The sequence below is a fragment of the Nicotiana tomentosiformis genome, chromosome 4, assembly GCF_000390325.3.
Source record: "Nicotiana tomentosiformis chromosome 4, ASM39032v3, whole genome shotgun sequence".
Taxonomy (NCBI): domain Eukaryota; kingdom Viridiplantae; phylum Streptophyta; class Magnoliopsida; order Solanales; family Solanaceae; genus Nicotiana; species Nicotiana tomentosiformis.
The window spans coordinates 17,154,449-17,180,662 of NC_090815.1; the positions used below are offsets into that span (position 1 = coordinate 17,154,449).

The following is a 26,214-nucleotide window of genomic DNA, read 5'->3' on the forward strand; positions in this document are numbered from 1 at the left end:
ATCAATAAATAACAACAGAGACTGAGATATGATATGCAATGAAATGAATACGACTGAGTATGAATTTTTAATTTAACACAATAATTCACAGCAATATGACCTCTGTGGGTCCCAATAATACTGGCACATAGCCTCAACATGATTTTTAATATGCTTTTCAGCTCAATTTCTTTAACACATAAAACCGCATGGAAAAAATGCCAAGATTATTTAACTATAAAATTTCCACAGAAATAATTATGTTATAATTTATACAGTGCACGCCCATACGCCCGTCACCTAGCATGTGCGTCACCTCCCAAAAATTCATAAAATACATATATTCAGGGTTCATACCCTCAACTCCAAGATTAGAAGAGTTACTTACCTCGAACAAGCCGAATCCAATGTCGAGAAAGCTAAACAATGCTTCAGAAATCCCATTATGCGCGTATCAACTCCCGAATGGCTCGAACCTAGTAACAAGTAATTTGATTCAGTCCACACAATTTATAGGAATTAATTCCATATCAAAATTCTAATATTTTCCACAAAAATCTGAAATTAGGCCCCAAAAATTAGCCGTGGGGCCCACGTATTGAAATCCGACGAAACTCACAAAATATGACAACCCATCCAATTACAAGTTCAACCATAATAATTTCACTCAAATCCGACTCCAAATCGGTATTCAAACTTGAAAAATTCGTTTTGTGACATTATAGAAATTTCCTTCTGTTTCTCTTGAATATTCAATAATCTTACACCAAATATGAAGATTAATTCATGGAATATAATCACAAGGGAGTTAAGAACACTTACCCCAAGTTGTGTGGAAAATTTTCTCTCCAAAATCGCCCAACCCGAGCTCCAAAATCCAAAAATGGGTGAAAATATTGAACCCTCGAATTTTAAGGTTCTTCCCCATCGATTTCCGCATCTGTGGACAAAATTTGCGCACCTGCGCATCTGCTTGTGCGAGCAAAATGTCACATTTGCGGACTCCACTCGCCTGCCCAGTTTCCGCTTCTGCGTATATTCGTCCGCATCTGCGCTCACGCAGGTGCGGAATTTTCCTTCGCACCTGCGACCAATGCCTCACAGCCCTCTGCCCGCATCTGTGCTCCTTCTCGCACCTTGCTTCAGCGCACCCTTGCTCGCACTTGCGAGCTCGCACCTGCGACTACTTTTCCGCAGGTGCGATTACTCCAGAAGGCTTCAGTTCTAGCAATCTTCCAAAATTCAAAAATCAATCCGTTAACCATCTGAAACTCACCCGAGGCCCTCGGGTCCCCGTCCGAACATACCAACAAGTTCCCTAACATAATATGGACCTACTCTAGGCCTCAAATCATACCTAACAACCTCAAAAGTACGAACTACACACAAATTCAAGCTTAATAAATTTCTAAATTTCTAAATTCTACAAACGACGCTGAAACCTATCAAATCACGTCCGATTGACCTCAAATTTTGCACACAAGTCACATTTCACATTACAGACCTATTCAAATTTCCGGAATCGAACTTCGACCCCGATATCAAAAAGTCAAACCCCCAGTCAAACTTCCCAAAAATTCAACTTTCAGAAAATTCAAGCCAAATTCCACTACGAACCTCCAAATAATTTTTCGGACACGCTCCTAAGTCCAAAATCACCATACGGAGCTATTGGAATTATCAAAATTCGAATCTGAGGTCGTTTACATATAAGTTCACATCCGGTCACTATTTAAACTTAAGCTTTAAACCTTAGAACTAAGTGTTCCAATTCCTTCCAAAACCTCACTGGACCCGAACCAATTACCCTGGTAATTCACACGACAATTATAAAGTACAATTTGAGAAGTAAATGGGGAAACGGGGCTGTAATACTCAAAACGACCGGCCGAGTCATTACATTCTCCCCCACTTAAACATACGTTTGTCCTCGAACGTGCCAAGAGTTGTTTCCAAGCCATCAAACCACCGTTCCATCTTACCACACACATACCCGGGGGTGAACCCACGTCACCCTATTCCATATAGGCTTGACAACACAAACCAACTGAATTCATTAATTTAACTGTAGCCCATAAACCTTGGAATTTAATTTCCAACCTTTAGAATTTCTTTCAAGACACGAATCTTACATTTACATACTTTATGAGTTTGAACAAGCTGTATCAAGCCATAACTATTACCATAACCACGAACATAATCACCTAACATATTACACAACTCGCATGCTCGTAGCACCATTCCTGATCGCAGTGACTACTCCAAAACCAACCGCATACTAGTATTAAACCCATATCGAACCAAACCTCATCCCAAAACCTTCGTACACTGTTAATAATAAAAGAAACACGCAAAATTTCATGACCACTTACCTGATCAACAAGTCACGGAGCCCTCTCGCCCCAACCAGAACCATAATCCCTTTCTGAGCTGACTTTCAATATTATACTTCTGAACATACCGTAATCGAACCTGATAGTACCCATTCTAGGTCCAATGACCTTATATTACTAAACACAACTATTCCACAGACATGTCGCACCAATATAACTCAGAGCCACATCCCATTCCATCCAGCACCAATATGCAACAATTCAAATGTACTCAGTCATGAAAATGACTCAAATGAGAGAACTGCCTCACAAGATTAACAAGTACTGCCACAACAAAACGCTGAAAATTCATCATACACCGTAGAACAATCACCCGATTCTAACACAAGGTTCATACCTTAACATAGCTCTGCTGCAATAGGTGTCCCCATCCAAACGTTGGTCCATATCACCCTGCTCAAAATCAATAACCACGAAGAGGCAAATGACAAAAATGCCACACAAAACCTGAAAGAACATAACCATTACGCAATCGATCATGCAATACCCAAATACTCATCATGCTCAAAATCCACTATAAAGCTCAAATAGAACCGCATCATCTGTGCACATAACCAATGAATCACAACTCCTCGTAGCATAAAGGAGTAACTCACAGATCATCTCAGAACACGAATAAGCTCAACATCACCCGAATGACACATCCCTCAACAATAGCAGTATGGAGCCAACCATTCTGGCTCGGTATAGAATACACATCTTAATTGGGCCTACCAATGGACCACCAAATCAACTCAGGTTACCCACAAATAGATAAAAATTCTTCCAAAAATCTATAATGACTGAATCATAACACATTCTATCATCTGGCTAGCTCCGACCACAACTTCACAGTCCACAACCATGAAACAATCCGCTCCTGAGAACTCCCAATCTCCAAATCCATAGAACACGCGAATCACCATATTTGATTCCATCTCCACCGCCCGAATGCCTAACACCTCTCTCATACACGATCACTCCACGAGAAATACTTTAATAGTTCTTCTGTGCCACTTGACAAAATTTGAATATCAACAGTCTATCAACCATGTGAGTACCGCAATACTAATTTATACATATGTAAGTCAAAATACAATGCGCCTTCTGAAGTCCGCCCCTTTCTCATACAACACCAAGTAGTAATAGTATTCCTCTAGTTATTTGAAACCGCCCATGTTGTCCAACATTCGTTACCTTCTCTTCAAGACTGTACTGACACCTTGTACATGAAAATCTATCTTTCGTACAACACATAACATCTATCTTGACATCATATGAAAAGAACAAGAATCTTATTATCAACTTTGAGTCACCAATAATTTACATACCATTTTAGTTAGTAACCTTTCTCTTGCTTCTTTCCAGGAGGAAATCACAATACACAACACGTTCTCCACACCGGTAGAAACCATCAAGAATACTTTGCAATCCATTTGCACATAATCAAGCCCTTAAAACTAAATTCCTCTAACTCGACCAAGCCACGCAGGTCGTCAAGTCCAGGTGTATTGCCACAAAGCACCTGTAGAAAACCCACACATCATAAGCACCCAAAGAACCGATCATATCCATTACCATACTGATCCAACCTACTACCCAGTTGTCCTATTTTCTCTGAGTCCCTTCCGAATTTGTCTTCAGATTGATACTTCTTCTTGCTAAAATACCACGATCTTTAACCACAACTCACCCTACAAACCTTAGCATAGAATCACAATGCCCTACGACCCATAAGCAATTGTATTCTTCTTAAGCACCTTCAAAAATACCACAACTATAACACTTACTCTGAGAATACTTTGTGTGAATTTGAAATTGTTCTTCTTACCTTCCTTATACAAAAATGTAGAATCCATAGTCATATAGAATTCCCGCAAGTCCAGGCATCATCAAACGCAAATCTCATATTTTATCCATACACAAGTCCGGAAACATTCTCAATTGCTATATATAATTCTCAAACCCACTGAAATTTTTCTCGGGAGTCACCCATTTTGCTCAAATCTAATTGCACCCCCCAAATGGGTCAAAAGACACGTGCCCCATTATCACAACAACATTCAAAGAAGTAACTATACTCTAATACCCCCAATCAAATTCATACTCCGTGCGCACTACGTCATTCACCAATAACAACTCACTCATCCCACGAATTTTATATACTCATACGTGCAATATAATCCTTAACCAGAAATTTCCTTATGTGAGTCATCCTCAATCTCAACTTCTGCAAGTCATAGCTAACCCAAGAGTATGCCTCAGACCAAAATTAAAATTTAACACCTAACCATGAAATCAAATTGTCAATAGCACACTCCCCTACTTGGCTCAAAGCCATAGACTAAAACATTCCATAACTCACAATACCAATACTTTCTTACTGCCATAATGCCACCATCGGTCCAACAAAACTTCTTCCCAAGTTCATACAACGCCAACCATAAACATACCTCAATCATCCGCTAAGCTCGTATTCATCCTTTTTACACACAAGTCAACTTTCTCAACCAGATTCAGATTCAAATCTCTACCCATACACCCCGTCGGCAGAAAAGAAACTCTCTACTCACATCATAAGGAATACTCCTACGTAGATTACTCCGCAGGGGATAATCTACCTGCTTAGCCTTAATCTGGTATCTTGTTATACCCTTTCGCATTCACAATTACTATGCAACCACTTAGTCTATCTGAGTCCAAACTCATTAACCAGACGTGAGAATTTAGTTTTACCCCAAAATTTAACAATGTGAGGGATCCTTCAAAACATTCATACTGGAGACTGTACGCCACATCAATTCGAAAATCAAGCATCCAATGGCCTTTCCTTTACATTTCAAGGAAACACTTCTCGTCATATTCGAATCGTCTTAACACATCCCGCATTTACATCATACTCATCACAAAGCCATTCCACCACTCATCGAGCCACAACTTCCACTCATAGGGATATTACCGGATATATGAGTCTAAATGTACAGGTTACAACCGAAGCTACCGAGCCTAAGCTGCGGTCTAAACCTGGCCTCAAGTCCTCCAGACTGGCCCATCACCAAAATACAGAATACACATCTTGAACCTCGTTCATAAAATCACAAGCCGTCAATGCACAGCTGATACTGAGCGCTCATGTGCGCATACAAATATGTGTAAGGAATTCAAAAAGTTATATCTCAAGCTGAATCAATTCCGCACGATAAGGAAGGAAAGATGGGAAGTATATATCCTAAATACCCTATAGCCTCTCGAAGATAAGTATGGACGTCATCATATCGATCCGCAAGACTCTACTAGACACTTGCTCATGACTTGTAGAACCTATGAACCTAGAGCTCTGATACCACCTTGTCACGACCTAAAATCCAACTAGTCGTGATGGCACCTAACCCAACCCGTTAGGTAAGCTAATTATCAACTATCCAATTTCAATAATAATTATTAAAGCAGTTTAAGTGAATAAAGGTCTTAATCTTGTACAATTTTCAAAAACTGGTAGTACAAATCATGAGCTTCTAAGAATAAAGTATACAAAGCGGAAATGAAATAAATACATAGTCTGTTTGAATAATACATAAACAGAGCTTTTATAAATCTAAGGCTACCCTGAATAAGAGGCAGCTACAACAGGAACGCAGGTATATCTTCAAGTCCCGCAACCATCGAGCACAACAATGACAGCAGCCAACATCTGCACGCAATGTGCAGAAGTGTAGTAGCAGTACAACCGACCCCATGTACTGAGTAAGTAACAAACCTAGTCGTAGGTTGAAAGTAGTGACTAGCTTCTACCAAGGTCATGTCCATAACCAATAGTCCACAACAGTCCATAATAACATAAAGCAAATAATACCAGAAGTAACTCAGAGATAAAATGCTCAGCCAAATCATGATTTCAAAAATAATAGTTCTTCCTTTCAAATATATCAGTGAAAACCCAAATCGTTTGCCGGATTTGCCAAAAATATGAATAGGTTGAAAACAATAAATTTCTCCCAAAATCTTGTCAATAATAAATAAGATGTTTCATTTTCCTTCCGGATAACCCGTGTAAAAAACAAATGCATCACTATGCCCATCTGTCAAAAATATGTGAAAAATCATGAATGATGTGATGCAGTACAATACGAGAAAATACAACTCTATGCATGTATGTCTTGTGTGCATGCCAATGCGATGCAACTCAATGATAAAATCATAAACAGCCCCTCGGGCAGAACATCACTCATATACAGCCCCTCGGGCAAACCTCACAGTCACTCGTGCCACTCGGGCATACCTCACAATCACTCTTGCCACTGGGCATACCTCACAATCACTCATGCCTCCCAGTCACTCAACACTCGGCACTCATACTCATTAGGTACCTGCGCTCACTAGGGGTGTGTACAGACTCCGAAGGGGCTCCTTCAGCCCAAGCGCTATAATCTGCACGGACAACTCACGCGCTATAATAATAAAGTATGTTGTAGGCGGGCAGCCCCGATCCACACTCATCCTCACAATCAGGCCCTCGGCCGATATCAAACATGTTGCGGCATGCAACCCGATCCCATAAATATGTAACATGCTGCGGCGTGCAGCCCGATCCCAAAAATATGCACCATGCTGCGGCGTGCAACACGATCCCATAAATATCCTCACAAATCAGGCCCTCGGCCTCACTCAGTGATCAATCTCTCCAGTCTCTCGGGCTCACAATGTCATGAAAAATAGCCCAAAATGATGATATGATGTATCAATAAATAACAATAGAGACTGAGATATGATATGCAATGAAATGAATACGACTGAGTATGAATTTTCAATTTAACACAATAATTCACAGCAATATGACCTCTGTGGGTCCCAATAATACTGGCACATAGCCTCAACATGATTTTTAATATGCTTTTCAGCTCAATTTCTTTAACACATAAAAAACCGCATGAAAAAAATGCCAAGATTATTTAACTATAAAATTTCCACAGAAATAATTATGTTACAATTTATACAGTGCACGCCCACACGCCCGTCACCTAGCATGTGCGTCACCTCCCAAATATTCACAAAATACATATATTCAGGGTTCATACTCTCAACTCCAAGATTAGAAGAGTTACTTACTTCGAACAAGCCGAATCCAATGTCGAGCAAGCTAAACAATGCTTCAGAAATCCCATTATGCGCGTATCAACTCCCGAACGGCTCGAACCTAGTAACAATTAATTTGATTTAGTCCACACAATTTATATAAATTAATTTCAAATAAAAATGCTAATATTTTTCACAAAAATCCGAAATTACGCTCCAAAAATCACCCGTGGGACCCACGTCTCGAAATCCGTCGAAACTCACAAAATACGATAACCCATCCAATTACAAGTTCAACCATACTAATTTCACTCAAATCCGACTCCAAATCGGTATTCAAACTTGAAAAATTCGTTTTGTGACATTATAGAAATTTCCTTCTGTTTTTCTTGAATATTCAATAATCTTACACCAAAAATAAAGATTAATTCATGGAATATAATCACAAGGGAATTAAGAACACTTACCTTATGTTGTGTGGAAAATTTTCTCTCCAGAATCGCCCAACCCGAGCTCCAAAATATGAAAATGGGTGAAAATGTTGAACCGTAGAATTTTAAGGTTCTGCCCCATCGATTTCCGCATCTGCAGACAAAATTTGCGCACCTGCACATCCGCTTGTGCGAGCAAAACGTCGCATTTGCGGACTCCACTCGCCTGTCCAGTTTCCGCTTCTGCGTGCATTCGTCCGCATCTGCGCTCACACAGGTGCAGAATTTTCCCTCGCACCTACGACCAATGCCTCACAGCCCTCTGCCCGCATCTGCGCTCCTTCTCGCACCTCGATTCAGCGCACTCCTTCTCGCACCTGCGACTACTTTTCCGCAGGTACGATTACACTAGAAGACTTCAGTTTCAGCAATCTTCCAAATTCAAAAATCAATTCGTTAACCATCTGAAACTCACCTGAGGCCCTCGGGTCCCCGTCCGAACATAACAACAAGTTCCATAACATAACACGGACCTACTCGAGGCCTCAAATCATACCTAACAACCTCAAAAATACGAACTACACACGGATTCAAGCCTAATAAATTTCCAAATTTCCAAATTCTACAAACGACGCCGAAACCTATCGAATCATGTCCGATTGACCTCAAATTTTGCACACAAGTCATATTTCACATTACAGACCTATTCAAATTCCCGAAATCGAATTTCGATCCCGATATCAAAAAGTCAAACCCCCGATCAAACTTTTCAAAAATTCAACTTTCGGCAATTCAAGCTAAATTCCACTACGGACCTCCAAATAATTTTTCGGACACGCTCCTAAATCCAAAATCACCATACGGAGCTATTGGAATCATTAAAATTCGAATTCGAGGTCGTTTACACATAAGTCCGCATCCGATCACTATTTTAACTTAAGCTTTAAACCTTGCAACTAAGTGTTCCAATTCCTTCCAAAACCTCACTAGACCCGAACCAATTACCCCGGCAATTCACACAACAACTGTAAAGTACAATTTGAGAAGTAAATGGGGAAACAAGGTTGTAATACTCAAAACGACCGGTCGGGTCATTACACATACATAATAAAGTATAATTTTAATTTTGTAGATTATTTAGTATACCGCATGCCACCTATTATTTAGTTCATGAAAATTTAACAATACTATATTCATGAACAAGATGCTCAAGTTTATATTATGATGAAATATCACAACAAAACAAAAATGAAAGAACCAACATTCATTCGGTGGAATATACTCATATGTATATCTGATATCAAAATCTAAAAGAATTGTTAGGCTTGATAATTTTGACAAATAGATCATCGAGATATACCTTACCAGAAGTGAAATTTAACCTTGAGGTTAGAGATTTCGTGCTGATAACGTGTTGTAAAATAAAAGCAATTTAGTAAAACATGAACAAGACGTGTTGTTATGAAATAAAAGCAATTTAATAAAATATGAATAAGAAATAAAGATAGAGAGAAGGAAGAGATTTTCTTCTTCAATTGTGTGTATTTTCTTATCTATTACAAGACCTTTATATAAGCATGAAAAGTGAAGAAAAATATGTCATTGAATATGTCTATTACAAGGCCTTTATATAAAATTTGTATTATATATATATATATATATATATATATATATATATATATGTTTGGTATGTTATATATAAAAGTTATATAAATTTTATATATTTTTTCGACTACCAAATATAAAAAGTTTCTGGCGCGGGGTAAAAGTGATACTGACCCAAAAAGAAAATGCAAATGAAAGGAGGTCGCATACAATTTATGCGATGTATAGTTACATAAAATTTACCCGCCACCTTCCCCTCGTTTTTCCATTTCTCTACAAACATATGTAAATCCCTCAATTTCACTCTCCATCTCTCAACCAGAAGCTGAAGTACTTCCACCGCCGGCATCCTCTGTTGCTCTGATCTGGGAACTCAATAACCATCCGAATTTGAAAAAGAATAGAGTCTAAACTGTTTACTGGAATGCTGAAAAAGTATTTTTCTCTTCCCTTACCTTCGTCTCTCAACAGCGTTAGAATCTAGTTTATTATTATTATTATTATTATTAATTTTTTTTTTGTAATTATAGTTGAAGAGATAATAATGATGAAGAAAATGAAAGGAAGGTTCCAAGACAAGACATTTACTGCTCTTCTTCAGCTAACCTTCCTCGTAATTCATCAAAAAAGGTACTCTCTTTGTCTCTGAATTGGGTGCCTCTATTACTATTCACAAAGTAATAGTAATCAATTTTTTAACTGTTAAAAAATAGGATCACTAATTGTGATTTTTATGTTATCTCTAAATATGTTAATTTTGTTTAATAATATTTTTTTTTCAGATTTTATCTTTAGATGAAAAAGGGGTTAAATATTGATTATTTTGAAACTGTGATTATTTTTCAATTATAAGATGACTATTTTTTAAATTTGCCTCAAACAAGAGCCTAAAGTAATGCAAGCTCTGTCAAACTGGCTAAGGCAATTCGCATTGGATATATATATATAATCCTAAAAGTTTGAGCTCCAGAACTTATTGGTAATAATTCTACGAGCCAAAAATACAACTAACGTATTGAAAATAATTGACAAATACGCTTTGTTAACCTTTTTGGTCATAAATACTCTCCGTCAAATTTTCAAGTTGATGGTGATGGAAAAAGAGCAGCTTATATATAAAAATAATTGCAATTTTAAATCTCAAAAGGCAAGAAAAATAAAATTTATATAGGAAACGTTATTTAAAAGTTGCTATTATTAAATTTTACCAGTTTTATTGAGTCACGATTATGCTCATAATATTTTCTACGAACTGAAGATCATCAAACGGACTATCCATGTAAATCTTTGTCTTTATTTGTTGAAGTGTTGCAAAACACGTTGCCCAGGATCACATTAGATATATCCAGGTTCCTTAAAACTGGTAGCGGTATGTTTTGAATACCTCGATTCATATTGTGTGCCTTGAAGATGTTTGACGAAATGTCTGTGAGGAACTTAGTGTCCTGGAAGTCTATGTTGGGTGGAATTGAGAAATGTGGGTATGTGATTTTGACGAGAAAGGTGTTTGATTTAATGCTCAACAAAGATGTGTGTCGTGGAGCTCGTTAATTGATGGGTATTTTATGGAAGGGGAATATGCTAAGGCATTGGCAGCTTTTAGGAAAATGAAAGTAGAAGGGCCAAAAGCGAATGTTTTGGGAGCTTGTGAGATTGATGCAATCTTGATTGTAAAATGAAGAGGTGTCGAAGAGAGCGTCCGTCTGGTGAGCTCAAAGCAACTCCTGATATTGAAAGCACTTATAAAAAGTTATGCTCTTTAGTGTGTTCATCGCAGTTGGGAGTTGTCCACGAAGAAAAAGTTTGCTTTATCATTTCTTTAATGTTCGCCTAAAATTCTAGACGAACAACGTCATTAGCAACATAGTTGATTTCAAATATTCAATGTTGTACTCTTTGATCTTCAACTTGCTTCATTTGCAGTTTTTCAACTGCAAATCATACAAAGTCATTAACCATCTTCACGAGTCGTGGTTTTTACTCTAATTAGAGCTGGATAAAGAGGGATGTGCAGAAGATACTGGAATACAAATTTGAAAACGGAAGAAAGAGATATAGACACAGAAGCAGAACATATAAAATTAATAACAAAAATCAAATAGAAGTAACGGAAGCCGTTGATTTTGACTTTAGCTGCAGAATAATATTACGTAGATTTAATTTTAGTTGTACACTTTTAATTTTTAACTTTGCACTCTGTTTAAGAAATGATAAATGAAGTATGTATTTTATAATTTTACTCATAATAATGATAAAATTTCAAAACGTATTGAGAGATGATTTGGGGATTGAGTAATTAATGACGATGGTAGAACAAGAAACAAAAATTTATCTTTCTCTTCATTTGCTATAATGAACAAGTAAAAGTGAACGAAATGAATACATATTATGCTAAGAAATGTATGACATACGTATATAAATAGCGTGAGAACATTCTAATATTTTCGCCCTAGTTATTATATTAAATCTAAGTTTTCTGCATCAGTAAACAAATAGATATTTTTATGATTAAGCTACTTTAAAAATTAATTATACAATGTAAGTATTATCATTAACTTCAAATTACGATAAATAATGGTGTATGTTACAATTAACAATCATACACTATGAAATGATTTTGCAGTTTAAGAAAGAAAAATTTCGACGTATAGCTACATAAAATTTCCTCCCCCTCAATTTCACTCTCAAATCTCAATCTCAACTCCAATGCTCTGATCTGGGAACCCAATAACCTTCCGAATCTAAAAAAGAATAAAGTCTAAACTGTTTATTTTTCCATTTGACGAAAATGAAAGGAAGGTTCCAAGACATTTACTGTTCTTCTTCAGCTAATCTTCCTTGTAATTCTTCAAAAAAAGGTACTCCCTTTGTCACTGAATTGGGTGCTTCTATTACTATTCACAAAGTTAAACTGTTCTGATAATACATTCTTATCAATTTTTAGCTGTTAAAAATTGGGATCACTATTAGTGCTTTTTATGTTGTCTCTAAATATGTTAATTTTGTTTTTATGAGTCATGAAATTGAAATATATTCACACTAAAATTACCTGAGTTGATACTTGTACTGTACTCTGATCATGTTATTCTTATTATTTTTGTGTTTTTTTTGGTGGGTGGGGGGGGGGGGGGGGGGGAGGTTAATTTAATTCCTTAATTCTTTGCCCCCTCTCAGTCTCAGGAATGAGTTCTTCTATTACTTTATTATTTGTGTTTAGGTAGTTGTCAACTTAGTTACAGCATTTTGGAGAAGAATGAGATTTGCCAGCTGAAAAGGGGTAGAAAGTTCTGTAGATTATCAATGTGGTTGAAGTGGAGTGGCGCCACGGCCAAGATTTTTGTTGATAGGGAATAAAATTCGAATTTGAAGTAGAGAGGTGCAATGGCCAAGTAAGGTATATGAGGCCATTTCTGGTGCTGAACTTTAAATCTTTGAGATGTATTGGCGCTGGAACATATGATCAACAAACTATGCATTTGTTGCACAATTGTTTTCAGAAATCCTATAGAAAAGTGATAAATGAAAAAAGGAAACTAATTGGTAATATACCCTACTAGTTTGCCCTGCACATGTATTCATCAGAGAGTACAGACAGTGCAAGAAAATTTCTACAATATCAGTTCATTTAAAAGATAATTTAAAATATCTATAAAAGTTCTGCAGTATCAGTACATTTGATAGTGTAAAACTTTTACACTGTCGATTGGATATAGGTTAAATTCTTTATGGAAAGTGTGAAAAAAGAAGAAGTGTCGTACTCCTAGTGTTTTGGTCTCTGCTAAGGTTTGAACTCTAGTCCTCAAGGTTTACAACCAGTTCACCGCTGAGCCAAACTCTTCGATATTGGATTTTAAGGCATATTTATTGTATTTTGGTGTCTAATTGATATGGGTAACCTTGGGTAATAATTATTATGATTAAATTGATCTATTGATGATTGACCTGTGGATTGGATTTGCAGAAATTCTAAGGAATTGGTTGAGAACAACTATGAAAAGCATAATTGAGGGAACCTTGTGTTAGCCAATACTTTAGGTAATGTGCATTGTGCCTTTCCATTACTTGAATTAATTAAAAAGTTGAAGTTGATAGATTGTAACTCTAAACTATTGGTTGCTTTATAGATTTGTTGACGAATTGAGTAACATGGTTGATCAGAAGTTGAACTTGAGTAATTGGCATCTGGAGGTGAGTGATGACTTGAACTATGAATTTTTTTTCCCATAAAGAGCATGATTTGGAAATTTAATTCTTAATTGAACTTCTATGTTCGACAGAATTGAGTTTTTCTGTAAAGATATATGCATCTGATATACTTTGGTATGTTGGGACAAGTTTGAGATTCGTAAGTTGATACTTGAAATATGTATAAAGTATGTCTTACGAGATTGTTGATATGATACGAACTTATCCTATTTGAGATTACTATAGTAATTTTTTGCCTATTTCATTGAGTTACATTAAGCTGATGTTAACTGCATATTAACTTTTGGATTGTGACTTGTGATGAGATTGGACTCCAAGGTGAGTCGCTATATATATGTCATGGTATATTTATCTGAACTTATGATCTAAATGTTATGTTCAGAAATGCAGAAATGTTTCCCCTTTTGTAGGAGGGTGATATTCTCCATCCAAGTAGGCTGGTTTTTTATAGCTTAGGTTTAGAGCTTTTCCTTTTACTAGTTTGGTATTGACAAGAAGAAAGTGGTTCAGGGGTTGGAAATATTCCCCAAGATTTACAACATAGCATTAGAGTGCTAAGAATTTTCAAGTCGCTAATGGTTTTTAAGGAGTAAGATTTCCAAATACTTCCACAACTAGTTCTTGAGGATTGACCAAACAAACACCCAAGGGCAGAGCTAGAGTGCCGGAAACAGGTTCGGCCGAACCCAGTAGCTTTGGTTCAAACCTTATATTTATCTTAAAAATTCATTGAATATGTAAAAAATATTAACTTAGAATCCAATAACTTAAAAGGATTAGTATCTTGAACCCATAAGCTTGAAATCTTGGCCCCGCCTCTGCCAAAACCATTAACACTTTTCCTCTGATCATAATAAATATATTTAAGAGTTTGCCGATTTGTGAGTTTGCCGACTTGCAGAGTTTCTCCATATCGAGCAGCTAAATTTAATTTCGTAAGTTAATCAAGCTAATCTGCTTGAGCTCTGGATCAAGCTTGTTTGTGACTTGTAGGCGTTTGAGTCCACCAACTGAGGATGAGAGTTCAAATATGTTGGCAAAATAGATGTTCTCTAACTCCAGAATATACAGATGTTGAAATATATTACAGAATGCCTTGCCTTAAATGTGGATAAGCAAGATAACAGTTGAACAATTAAAGTTTAAAACAATAGAAAATAATTTTTCGAGTACAATCTCAAAAACAATTGTCTTCAAACCAATTTCAAGCACCCAAAAAGAAACTAAGCAGAGAACACTGAAAGTTGAGATAAGCTCTCATTGACAGCGCTGAAATACTCTGTAAAGTGGCAAAAATTCCGCATCTTCCTTTTATTTATTATTTAAATAACCATTGCGTCAAGTCCGCATCTGCCTTTTTATTTTCCATTAACTGCTGCTTCTCCAGTTTCACCTAAATCCAAAGCTATTTAATATTCATAATTAGTATTCAAGAAAATACAAAAAAATTATGAATTACCTAAAATGACTCATTATAATCGTTATTATGATAGTATCAAGTGTCAACCAAATAATATTTTGCCAATAAAACTGATTACCAAAAAAAAAAAAAGGATTGCCAATAAAACTCGGGTTACTTTTTCACAAAATGTTTTTCACTGGGAGTCATTTTCTAGTGTTTGCCTATCGGAACATTTTCCAACAAAATGGGGAAAATGACTTTCTCCGTAAAACTATCTTAATTTTTACCTTCATATTAGTTGCTCCAACTACATTAATCTTAATTAGCACGTAAAAACATCTTGTTGGATCATTTTTATTCATTAAATTGTATGGTTATTATGGATAAGAATTTATTTGTAAGTAAAATATACCTCAACAGGAATTGACTTCAACCTCTCCAGGTTAGCAACGTCTTTCATTCTCTTGGGAATCTCCTTCAGCTTTGGACGGTCATGGATACCAAAGCCTTTAATCAGAGGCATAGCACTTGTGGCTAAATGCCATCTTTCTAAGTTCCAAAGACTATCAAGACGAAGGAACTCCAGTTGACTGAAGCTGTTACCTTTGCAAGTTATTTCTTTTCCTTCGTAAGCTTCTACTAGATCGAGATTCCTTAGGTTTGGCAACATTCCCAGCATAGGCATCGGATCTTCAATGAGTTTCGAATACAAAAGGACAACCATTGTGATGGAATTTGGAAACTGAGGCAGTTCTTCTATTCTCCCATCTAACCACAATTCGCGAAGGTTTTGACAAGAAGTAAGATATTCAAGGGCTGGGAATGATTCACCACTTGCACAACCCAATATGAGAGTGCTAAGGTTTTTCAAGCTGCTAATGTTATTTAAGGAGTAAGATTTCTTAATATTACGCATGTCTAATTCTCCAAGATTGACTAAACCAACAGGGTCAAAATCTTTCCACTGATCACAACAAATGTATTTAAGAACTTGAAGACTAGTGAGTTTGCTAAGTTGCAGAGGTTGTGAATAGAAAGCAATTAAATGTCTCAGCTTAATTAGGTTAGATGTCTCGGGAGGTAGTGAGCCGTAGGCTTTTGAACCACTTCCATTGTCAAAGAGATTGATGAGTGTCTGTAAATTCTTGAGATTGCCAATGGAGGAGGGGAGATTAATCGGATCGGGAGCTATCAAGCTTAAGAACTTGAGGTGGTACAAACTTCCTATGGCATCAGGTAGTTTAGTGCCATGACAAATCGTCAGATCCAAGTTCAACACATATAAATGTTGGAACACATTACGAAACTTTAAAAGATCCAGCTTACCAAAATCTCGATCTAGAAACATAATTGACCTTAATTTCAAGTTGGAGAAATCAAGTGAGAGATACCTTTGTGCTTGGCCATGAATGACATGTCTGAGAGATAAGGAGGATATGGAGTGCTTTCTTCGATCATAAATGTCAAAAAAGTTCACCTCCAATGCCTTTTGTATGGCAAGATCCCGAACTAGATCATGGATCTTGCATTTAATAACTTTTTCCCAAAATGTATCTACGACTTGAATCAAGCTTCGTCTTATAAGCTCATTTAGGAAGCATTCAGCAACATCCTCCATTCTTTCTTCTCCTCTTGGTATGAATCCTTCGGCCATCCACAACCACATTATCTTTTCAACACCGACCATACTATCTTCCGGAAAAATACCAAAGTAAAGAAAACACTGCTTGAGCGAAGTTGACAAATCGTTGTAGCTCAATGAGAGTATATAGGAGATTTCAATAGAGTCATCTTTCATATGCTGCCAAAGGTGGTCCTTCACCTTTTGCCATTCTTCTCGCCCCCTTTTATGAGAAAGTAGCCCGCTTAATACAACAATTGCAAGAGGTAAGCCTCCACACTTGTCCACCATATCTTTAGCTAACCTTTCCATTGCTGGGACCATTGCCTGAACATCAAGTAGTTTCCCGCAAAAAAGTTTCCAACTCTCTCCTTCGCTAAGGAAACGAAGTTTATAGACAAAACCTTTGTCATCTGCTCTTTTAGCAACATCCTCTTTGCGTGTGGTAATAATCACCCTGCTTCCTTTCTTGCTATCCGGGAAGGCTCTTTTCAAACTTTCCCATGCCTCTCTCTGCCATACATCATCAACCACCAAAAGGTATTTGCGTTCTTTCAACAGGTCACGAAGGTGAATTTCTAGATCCGTCTCTGTCATCTTTTCCAACAAATCCAGACTTTCCTTTGTGCGACCTTGGATGGATTTTATGATATTCCTAAGGAGATCCATGGTGTTGTACTCTTGAGAAACGCATATCCAAGTGCGTGTTTGGAAGCTAGAGACTACATTAGGAGAGTTGTAGAGGTTCCTTGCAAGAGTAGTCTTGCCTAAACCACCCATACCATAAATAGAGATGACGCTTCGGCGAGGCTCTTCTTTGAGAAGTTCAGCTAGCAAGCTTTCTACAACATCCCGAAAGCCAACAAATATATGATCGTCATCTATATAGGAGGTAGTTCTCCTCAATGTTCTAACCATAACGGACTGATTACTTGGCCCTTCTCGTGTATTCTTGATGTCTCTAATACCATACGTCTCCCGTTTGCGAGAGATATCCATGACTCGCTGCTTGAGGGATTGGATCTCCTTGACGACTTTGTAGAATTTGGTCTCCTTCCTACAAATACAAGCGCAAGTCATCAGATGGCTAGCAAATCCAGGGTCACTACCTTTATCAGACTCGAGGGTGTAAATCTCGAGTATAGCAACAGCGTCATTAGCAATTGAGTTGATTTCAAACACCCACTGTTCAACTTTTTGATCTTCATTTTGCTTTTGTTCTGCATCTTTGAGGAAAGATTGCATGAATAGCAGCTCATTTCTCAGCCACTGCACTTCCTCTCTCAGACTTCTGAACAGGGCAATTTCTTGTATGAGGAAATCGCCCAGTTTTTGAACAGCAAATGATACAATGGCATCAACCATCTTCAGGTGTCTGTATAGAATATATTGGAAGAAAGGTGGTTTACAATTGATAGTGTATTATTGAATATTGAATATTGAAGATATTTGAAGAAACTAAAGCTGGAGAATGAGATATATAGACAGAAGCAGTAAAGAGAATAAATTAACAAACAAAAAGAAGGAAAAAGTCAAGTTGACTAAACTGAAGCTGTTTATTGTAAGTTTGGTTGCATAATCTAGGCAAGAACAAGTCCGCGGTGACTTTTATCATCGTGTAGAAGTATGTTCTTGTTCTAACCAATCAAAATTCTTCATCAATTTATATTGTTATAGACTAATTTAATTTTCTCACGTTACGCAAAATTTAATTTAATAAAAGTCTATGTTTTCTTCTTGATCATTTTTAAGTTGATATTTGGTGCGGTGCATCACTCTGTATTTTGCAAGATCACACCATTTTTGCAAATTTTTAAGCGTATTTCGTGCCTTTTGTAAAATATACCTTCCATCGTTACATCACAGATAATGTTAGAAACTCTTTAATTAATAACAATAGATTCTTTCACAATTTCAACCAGCAGAGAATTTTATGATATTGCCGGAGTCAGTGGTAATAGGAGGAGTATCGTGCTTTATACACAACAACTTTCTTGTCTTCGTCATTTCTGCTTTTGTACCAGAACGTTTTATATATGTCACTGCCAACGGAGGAAATGAAAAGAAAAATAGCAAAATTATAAATGGGTTTGGGCTCAAATTACCACCCTAACAAAATAGCACGGCCCGATCAGTTTTCAGATTCGTAACCGAAAAACAGCCAGCGTTTGCAAAGTCATTGAAAAATAGTCATTGTTTTGTTGAAATACGGAAAGTTTCAGCATAATATGCTGGATTATGGAGCTCCTGCGTGTAAGCTTCCCGCATATTATGTTGGAACTCCACTACGAAAAGTTTCACCATAATATGCAGGATTATGGAGTTCCTCCATTTAAAATTCTCGCATATTAGGTTGGGACTCCAGCACATTATGAAATTCCAGTATATTATACGTGAATCTCATATGTAAAAAATTCGAACTCCAACATATTATGCTGGATTGTTTCCGAATTTTTAAGGGTGTTTTTATTCATATTATATTTTTACATGAAAAAATGGCTAAATTTCGTTTACTTTTGAAATTTTGGTTATTTTTCAGTTACCAGCAGGGAGCCCCTTCCATAAAGCAAGAAAACCAACTGCTTTAGGCCCCACATTTGTGGAGGCCCATTTTTTGCTATACCTAATTGGTTATGTATAAGTTTTAAAAAAGGTTCCGTGAAGTGAAAAAGTTTGATTTCTTTCTTTAACAAGTATAGAGAAGAAGGATTTGCAACTGCTATGATTTCTGCCACGAAAATTGCAATTGAAATGAATATCAAACCCGAATTTCGTAAGAAACGTATGATATATAGGAAGTAACAATTTGACGAGAATGTTGATAATAAAATCTCAAAATCTTTCGAAGAGTCCTTTGGAGTTGATTACTTTATACATAGTAGACAAGGCTATTTTTTTGCACTTCAAAATAGATTTGAACAATTCGAAGTATATGAAAATATTTTTGGTTTTCTACTTAGCGGTAAAAATTAAAATCACTAGATGATGGAAAATTGAAAAAATATTGCCTTAATCTTGAATGTTCCTTAAAGCATAATAATCAATTCGATATTGGTGGTTTAGATTTATTTTTGAAATTAAAAATATTAAGAAAAATAGTACAAATTAGAAGATAACAACTTAATTGATACACTCAGTCAAATAAAAAGATTTGATCTTTTTCCAATGCCTATATTACGTATGAAATAATGTTAATAACTCTTGTAACCGTCGCTTCAGCGGAAAGAAATTTTCAAAACTAAAACTGATAAAATCTTACCTAATATCATCAATGTCAAGAAAGGTTAAATGGATTAGGTATATTGTCAAATAAAAAAGGCTTATTAGGAGTTATTGATTATAAGAAAATTATTAATAACTTTGTATCTAAGAAACGCTAGAAAAATAGATTTCAAATAAATAAATAAAAAATCTTAAAAAAAGTTAAGGCCCCTCGTAATGTTTGACTTTAGGCTACAGAACTCGTTGGGCCGCTCCTGATTACCAGTTGTAAATCTGGCTATTTCTGTTTTTTCTCCTAAAATGCTCTTTTTAAAAAAAAATAATAGTAGAACATATCCCTTTTGAAGAATTGATGCTCCTTCCCTTCCTATGTCCAAACTCCACCTAAGGCCCTATGCTAAAAGTTGCTGCAATGAATTTTACTTGTGAAGTGCTAAAATAACAAAATTTTCTTCTAGACGAATAGGATATTGAGATTTTTTCCTGAAACGCGATTGGTTTCTATAGACAAAAAAGGAAGAAAAAGAATACGAGAAAATGGCCGCTTTTAGCTTTTACCCAAGTCACAACTCTTTATTTTTTAAGCTTCTCCCACTTTTCATGGTATCGAAGAGCCTGGATTATTAAACTTTTCCTACTTTTCAAACTTTTTAGGAGCAACGCCGGTAATTTTATAAACGGCAAAGGGCTAAATATATCCCTTTACTTTCGAAAATGGTCTAAGAATAAAGCGAAGCTAGAAAATATTTCAAGGGTGTTCAAATTTGAACAAGAAAAATAAATATTGTGGAGAGTGAAGCTCGAACCCGCGCCCATGAGACCCTCTTGACCAACCTTTGCCACTGAGCTATGACTCTTTATTGTTGCAAGGGTGTTCAATATGTATTACATGCATGTAAATCCAAAATTTTACCAATATACACAGTATTAATTTTTCGATATTTTCCGACGAAGGGTGGTCAGTTGACCACCCACTTGCTATACTGTAGTTTCACCACTGAGAATACCTCTCGTTATACTATTGGGTTATCTATACCCCTGCGGTCATACTTTGGGTTCAAATATACCCCTCATTTAAATGGAGGGACACGTCTCATCGTCCTGTTGGTCAATTCTAAATATCTCCTAATTAATTAAAAATACTCATTACCCATACCCGAATAATAATATTTTTTTTTGTAAAAACTGGAAAAAACTAAAATTATTTTTACTAAAAACTAGAAGAAAAAAAAATTCATATTTTACAAACAAACTGCTTTAGAAAAAACTGAAAAATATTTTCTAAAACAATATTTTTGTAAAAACTGGAAAAAAAAAGAGCTAAAAATCAATTTTCTAAAGCAATTATTTTTGTAAAAACTGAAAAAACTAAATTTTTTTTTACTAAAAACTGAAAAAAAAACGAAAATATATATTTTTTCAGTTTTTACAAAAATATGCTTTAAAAAAAGCTGAAAAATATTTTCTAAAATAATAGTTTTGTAAAAACTGGAAAAAAAACTAAAAAGTAATTTTCTAAAGCAATATTTTTGTAAAAATTGAAAAAACAAATATTTTCTTTCTTTTTTTTCCAGTTTTTAGTTAAAAATATTTCAGTTTTTTCTAGTTTTTAATTGCTTTAGAAAATTACTTTTCAGTTTTTACAAAAATATTATTTTAGAAAATATTTTTCAATTTTTTTAAAGCAGTTGTTTTGTAAAAACTGGAAAAAAAATATTTTTAATTTTTTCAGTTTTTAGTAAAAAACGTTTTTTAGTTTTTTTCAGTTTTTTTTTAAAAAAAATATATTTTTTGGGTGTCGATAATGAGTCTTTTTAATTAATTAGAAGATAACTGCAGGGGTACAGATAACCCAATAGTATAACGAGGGGTATTCTTAGACCATTTTCGAAAATAGAGAGGTATATTTGGCCCTTTGCCCGTTTTATAAAAAAGGGATAGCGACTAGAATTATTTTGCTACGCTGAAGTATTTATGTCTTTTTCCCTAGATATTAAAGCATAGAAAATCCGAGACATGACCATGTGGTTTGTGGAAACAAATATTGGAAAAATAGTCGCTCCCAAAATAATAGCCAATATATATATATATATACAAAATATATATATTTTTTAGTTATCGAATATAAATAATTTCTGGCGCGGGCTAAAAGTAAGAAAAGCCCAAAAATATTCGAGGCACAAGTGGATTATGAAGAGTCAATTATATAGATGAAATTTAATCTGCTATGGATCGAATTGATTATCGGTTCGACTAATTATATATCGGTCTTCTCTGTTATTCAATAGATGACCGAATATAGTAATTCATGGTCTAATGGACCACTTGGTCTTATACTGGGACACCATTTCCTCGGCATCGGCAGAGGTTGTGTCCAATTAGGACCTCAGTGCTTCATATTCTCTTCTGAGAGCATCTCGTTCCGCGACGGCCGAGCTCAACTGTGTCTGAAGATCGTCGTTCAAACTAGATCACTTGTCGGCTTTGTCCTTCGCCATCTGAAGTTGGTTCTAGATCGACACTAACTCCGCCTTCGCGGATTCCTTCTCCGAGGCCAGTCGCTCCATCCTGACCTTCCATACTTTGGTTTGGGCCTTGACCTCGTCCATCTCAGCCCGCAGCTGGTTGATCAGGTCTATCTTCTGTTAGACCTGCGAAGTTGTGTTGTTAGTCACCACGACTAGCTGCTCGTTTTTAACTTCAAAGACCTTCACCTTTTCAACCAGGTTGGCATGTTCCCGTTTCAGGGTCGAGGCTTACTTTTGAGCCTTTTCCAGCTCGGCCTGGAGAATCGGGAATTCTTTAAGGGCCTCGTCCTGTTGCTCACTAAGAAGTCTATACATTTTCTTCTTCCGGACCAGTTCTTTGAGCTCGAACTCGATCTGGATGATTTCTAAGCGGTACCAGAGGAAGCTTTCATGGTGAAGCACTAAAGCCTGTAAAACGGTGAAATTAGTAGGAAACATCAACGGAAAACTTTAAGTGGGATTCATAAAGGGAGTATGAAAGTGTTAGAGCCTTTCCCGGTTCAGCGCATGCTGCGCCTCGTTGAAGAGACTTGACGTACACGCCTTGTTCATATTTGCCTGGACCTCCTCGGTCATCAGGCATCGGAGGTAGTTGGCTACACCTACCGGAGCAGACAGGACCTGGGCATCCTTCGGGACTGTGAGAATGACCGTCCTCTTGTGCTCGGGAACCACGCTTGGCGCGGAAAACTGCTTCACCAATCTTGGGCTCGAACTCAGCTCGCCAGCTCCTGAGGGAACGTCCTTCTTTGGGATCTCCAGGTGATCCAGCCCGGAGAAATTTTCAAATGTGGACATGTCCATACCATCAATGAAGGAGTGGAGAGGATCATCTGCACCTTGTACTCCTCACTTGACTTTCCTTTACCCGCTTGGGCATCTTCAAGCATGGACTCGGTATGAGAGGGTGTCTCGATGATATCGATCATACTTCTAGCCTCCTTCAGAACAGGAATGTCTTCTTAGGAGGTCACAGCCTCCATCTCCACTTCGGCCTCTCGAATCGGGAGAGGATCAGCGCTGTGGCCCCTTTCCTCGGTCGTCGCTTGCTCCCCGGCAGGGGTCGATCCATGGGCGACAAAGATGTCAACTTCTTCGGGCTCATCTCTGAGCCGGTAAAGGAAGTCAGGGTCCGATACCCTAGACTTAGTATTCTTCTTGGACTTACGAACCCGGGAGGCCGCTCTCTTTTTTCTCTTCGCCTCGGGATCTGGGAACCCTAGGACTTTCTTTTCCTCTTCTTCTCCTCCGCGACAGCCTGGGGCTATCCCGAAATAGAGGGTTCGACGGGTAAGGACATATTGTCATTCCCGTTCAGTGGCTTAAGTTCGGTGATCTTAGGAAAACCTACGAGGGAAAGGAAAAGGTCAACATTATGAAAGTTTGGGGTGTAGTAATAACTATTCAGGGGAGAGCCTTATCATGAGAACGGACCTCCCATTTGCCATTCGAAAGTTTGCTCCATGTGCGCTCGGAGTATGACATCTGCTTGCAAATCCCTTCGATCCACTCCTTGAGCCGGGGGACCGCATTAGGAACCCGGGCAACAGTTGCACGACCATAAATACTGGCAATGAGAGAACAAATAAAGGGAAATTGACACTTAAGGAAAGACTACACTTACGAGATGCATTCCACTTCTCGGGGAACGACAGGAACTCGGGAGGGATCAGGTCTTCAGTTTTTACCCGAATAAAATGCCCCTGCCAACCTCGGTCTCGATCTTTGTCAATGCTCGAAAAAGGGGCTTTGCTGGCTTGGTGAACAAACTTGATTAGTCCCCCTCGAAAACTTTGGGGACTGTACAGACGGAGTAGGTGGTCGAGGGTGAACCAAGGAGATTCGGTGTTGTTCACAAAATGGCGTAAGAGGATCACGATCCTCAAGAGGGACGGGTGAATTTTTCCGAGACACACTTCGTACCTCTTACAAAAGGCCAAGATTACTAAATCTACCAGGCCCATCATGAAGGGATAAGTGTAAACACTTAAATACCTTTCCACGTGAGTAGTAATATCGCCATTAGGCCCGGGGACGACCGCGTCTTTACCTTTCGATTTTCAGTACTGAAGCATTTATATCTCTATGCTCCGTCGCCTCGGTCTTGTTTGACGGAGGCCTTATCGACTTTGAAATCATCCCCAATAGAGCAATCCCCGGATATAAAGCTATTCATATGAGGCTCAGGAGCCACCTCGGGAACGGTCGCCTCGATGTATGTGGTCGGGTGGGAAGATGAAGGGGCCGCTTGTTATGGTACAGACTTGGAAGTTTTAGCCATCGTGAATTTGGGCGTATGAAGGTTTGATGGATTACTAATGAAGATATGAAGTTCTGGGTTAGAAATCCAAGAAACAATGTGAAAGTTTGGAGGTTAGAGATGAAGTTATGAAGGTTCAAGAAGCAAGGTATGAAGATTTGAAAAGGTTGAAAGTCGTTAGAAAGTTCGAAGGTAAAAGCTAGGATTGGAAAGTAGAAGAAGTGAAGAGGGTTGAAGCGTTTATAGAGTAGAACGCAGTCAATACGCGATGTTTCACATTCAAAGACAGCCAGCCGATGACCGACATGTGTCCGAAGACAGAGCGACACGACTGATGGGACGTTTTCGACTTACCCGTCATTTTAGTTACAACGTACGAGGGAAGAAATCGGGACTCACCTATTCATTTCTCATCGATCCGACGAACCTGCTCTCTGAAAAATGAAGGGACTATTTGTATACGGGTAAAATGGGGGGCAATGCATACCCCGATTTTCTGGTGAAGAAGACAGAAGAGAGCAAGAACACATGAGGATAAAATCGAGGCTGGGAGCTTTTCGTACCGAGACCCATGAAAGATGGACAATGGGATCATCGCCGGGCGTGGTAAGGTAACGCTCCTCGGACCAAAATCGAGCTCTTGGATCTCGGAGATGTGGCAAACGGTTACGCACGATTAACAGAGGGACGTGATATCTGTACATAACCGCATATCACGGTGCGAATCTCGCAAGGTGTCGGTTACGGATCAGTAATTAGCGAGAAAGGGAGATTTTTACTTTTTTTAGACTTGTACTAGGGATGAAACTCTCCTATATAAAGGGAAAGTTTTTCTTTGATAAAACACATTGTAACACGCAAACCAAGATAATACAATTTAATTTTACTGTTCTCTAGCTATAGCAAAGCTATTACTTTACTGTTTGTTATTCATTCACTATTGGCTTCGAATTGAGGGTCCGATCGAGGGCAAAACTATTGCCCAATCCAAGTTCAAGTTGGGCCATCACTTTACAACTGGTTTGATTATTCATTTTGTCTTTCACTCGTTTACCTAAATATCTTTGATTATTTGTGTTGAATCAATTCACACATCCTTAAAACCGCGTAGAAATTTAATTGTTATCCGTTTTCAGGCCAGGGTAAACATATATATTTCTAAGTCAGTGTTAAAACAAATGCATAAACTTTTTACAAACATTGAGGACTATTTCTATAACATGGTAAAGGACCAAAATAATCCAACCCCTGTAAGGATCATTTTGATAAATGTTTTACATAAATTCTATTTACTAATTATTACTTCACAGTGTATATTATCATCATCCACTCAATTAGCATATTGATCCAAAAATATCTCACCCATTAATAAATTAAGAAATAATATACAATATTTATAATAGTTATAACAAGATTAAGAGTATAAGTATACTTAATGAACTAGAGATATGTTTCTAAGTCAGTGTTAAAACATTTCTCTCTACCTGGTCATATTCTATACGTTCACAATGTATT

The 26,214-nt window shown here is 37.2% G+C and overlaps 1 protein-coding gene and 1 long non-coding RNA gene across 2 annotated transcripts; one reads left to right on the forward strand and one right to left on the reverse strand.

Moving 5' to 3' along the window:
- The first annotated feature begins 9,690 nt into the window (after positions 1 to 9,690).
- Positions 9,691 to 13,905, forward strand: LOC104093603 (uncharacterized). Its single transcript, XR_685685.4, has 4 exons — positions 9,691 to 9,895; positions 9,991 to 10,090; positions 13,422 to 13,495; positions 13,585 to 13,905. It is a non-coding gene; the product is annotated as an uncharacterized lncRNA (long non-coding RNA).
- Positions 13,906 to 14,697: 792 nt separating this feature from the next.
- Positions 14,698 to 18,086, reverse strand: LOC138908886 (disease resistance protein RPP13-like). Its single transcript, XM_070199604.1, has 2 exons — positions 15,481 to 18,086; positions 14,698 to 15,071 (listed from the first exon to the last, which is right to left on the reverse strand). Exons 1-2 carry the CDS (start codon positions 18,052 to 18,054, stop codon positions 15,060 to 15,062), a joined length of 2,586 nt encoding a protein of 861 aa, XP_070055705.1. The 5' UTR covers positions 18,055 to 18,086; the 3' UTR covers positions 14,698 to 15,059.
- Positions 18,087 to 26,214: the final 8,128 nt, after the last annotated feature.

Coding starts and splice junctions, on each gene's coding strand:
- LOC138908886 (XM_070199604.1), bottom strand. CDS start 18,054: ATGGTTGATGCCATTGTATCATTTGCTGTTCAAAAACTGGGCGATTTC.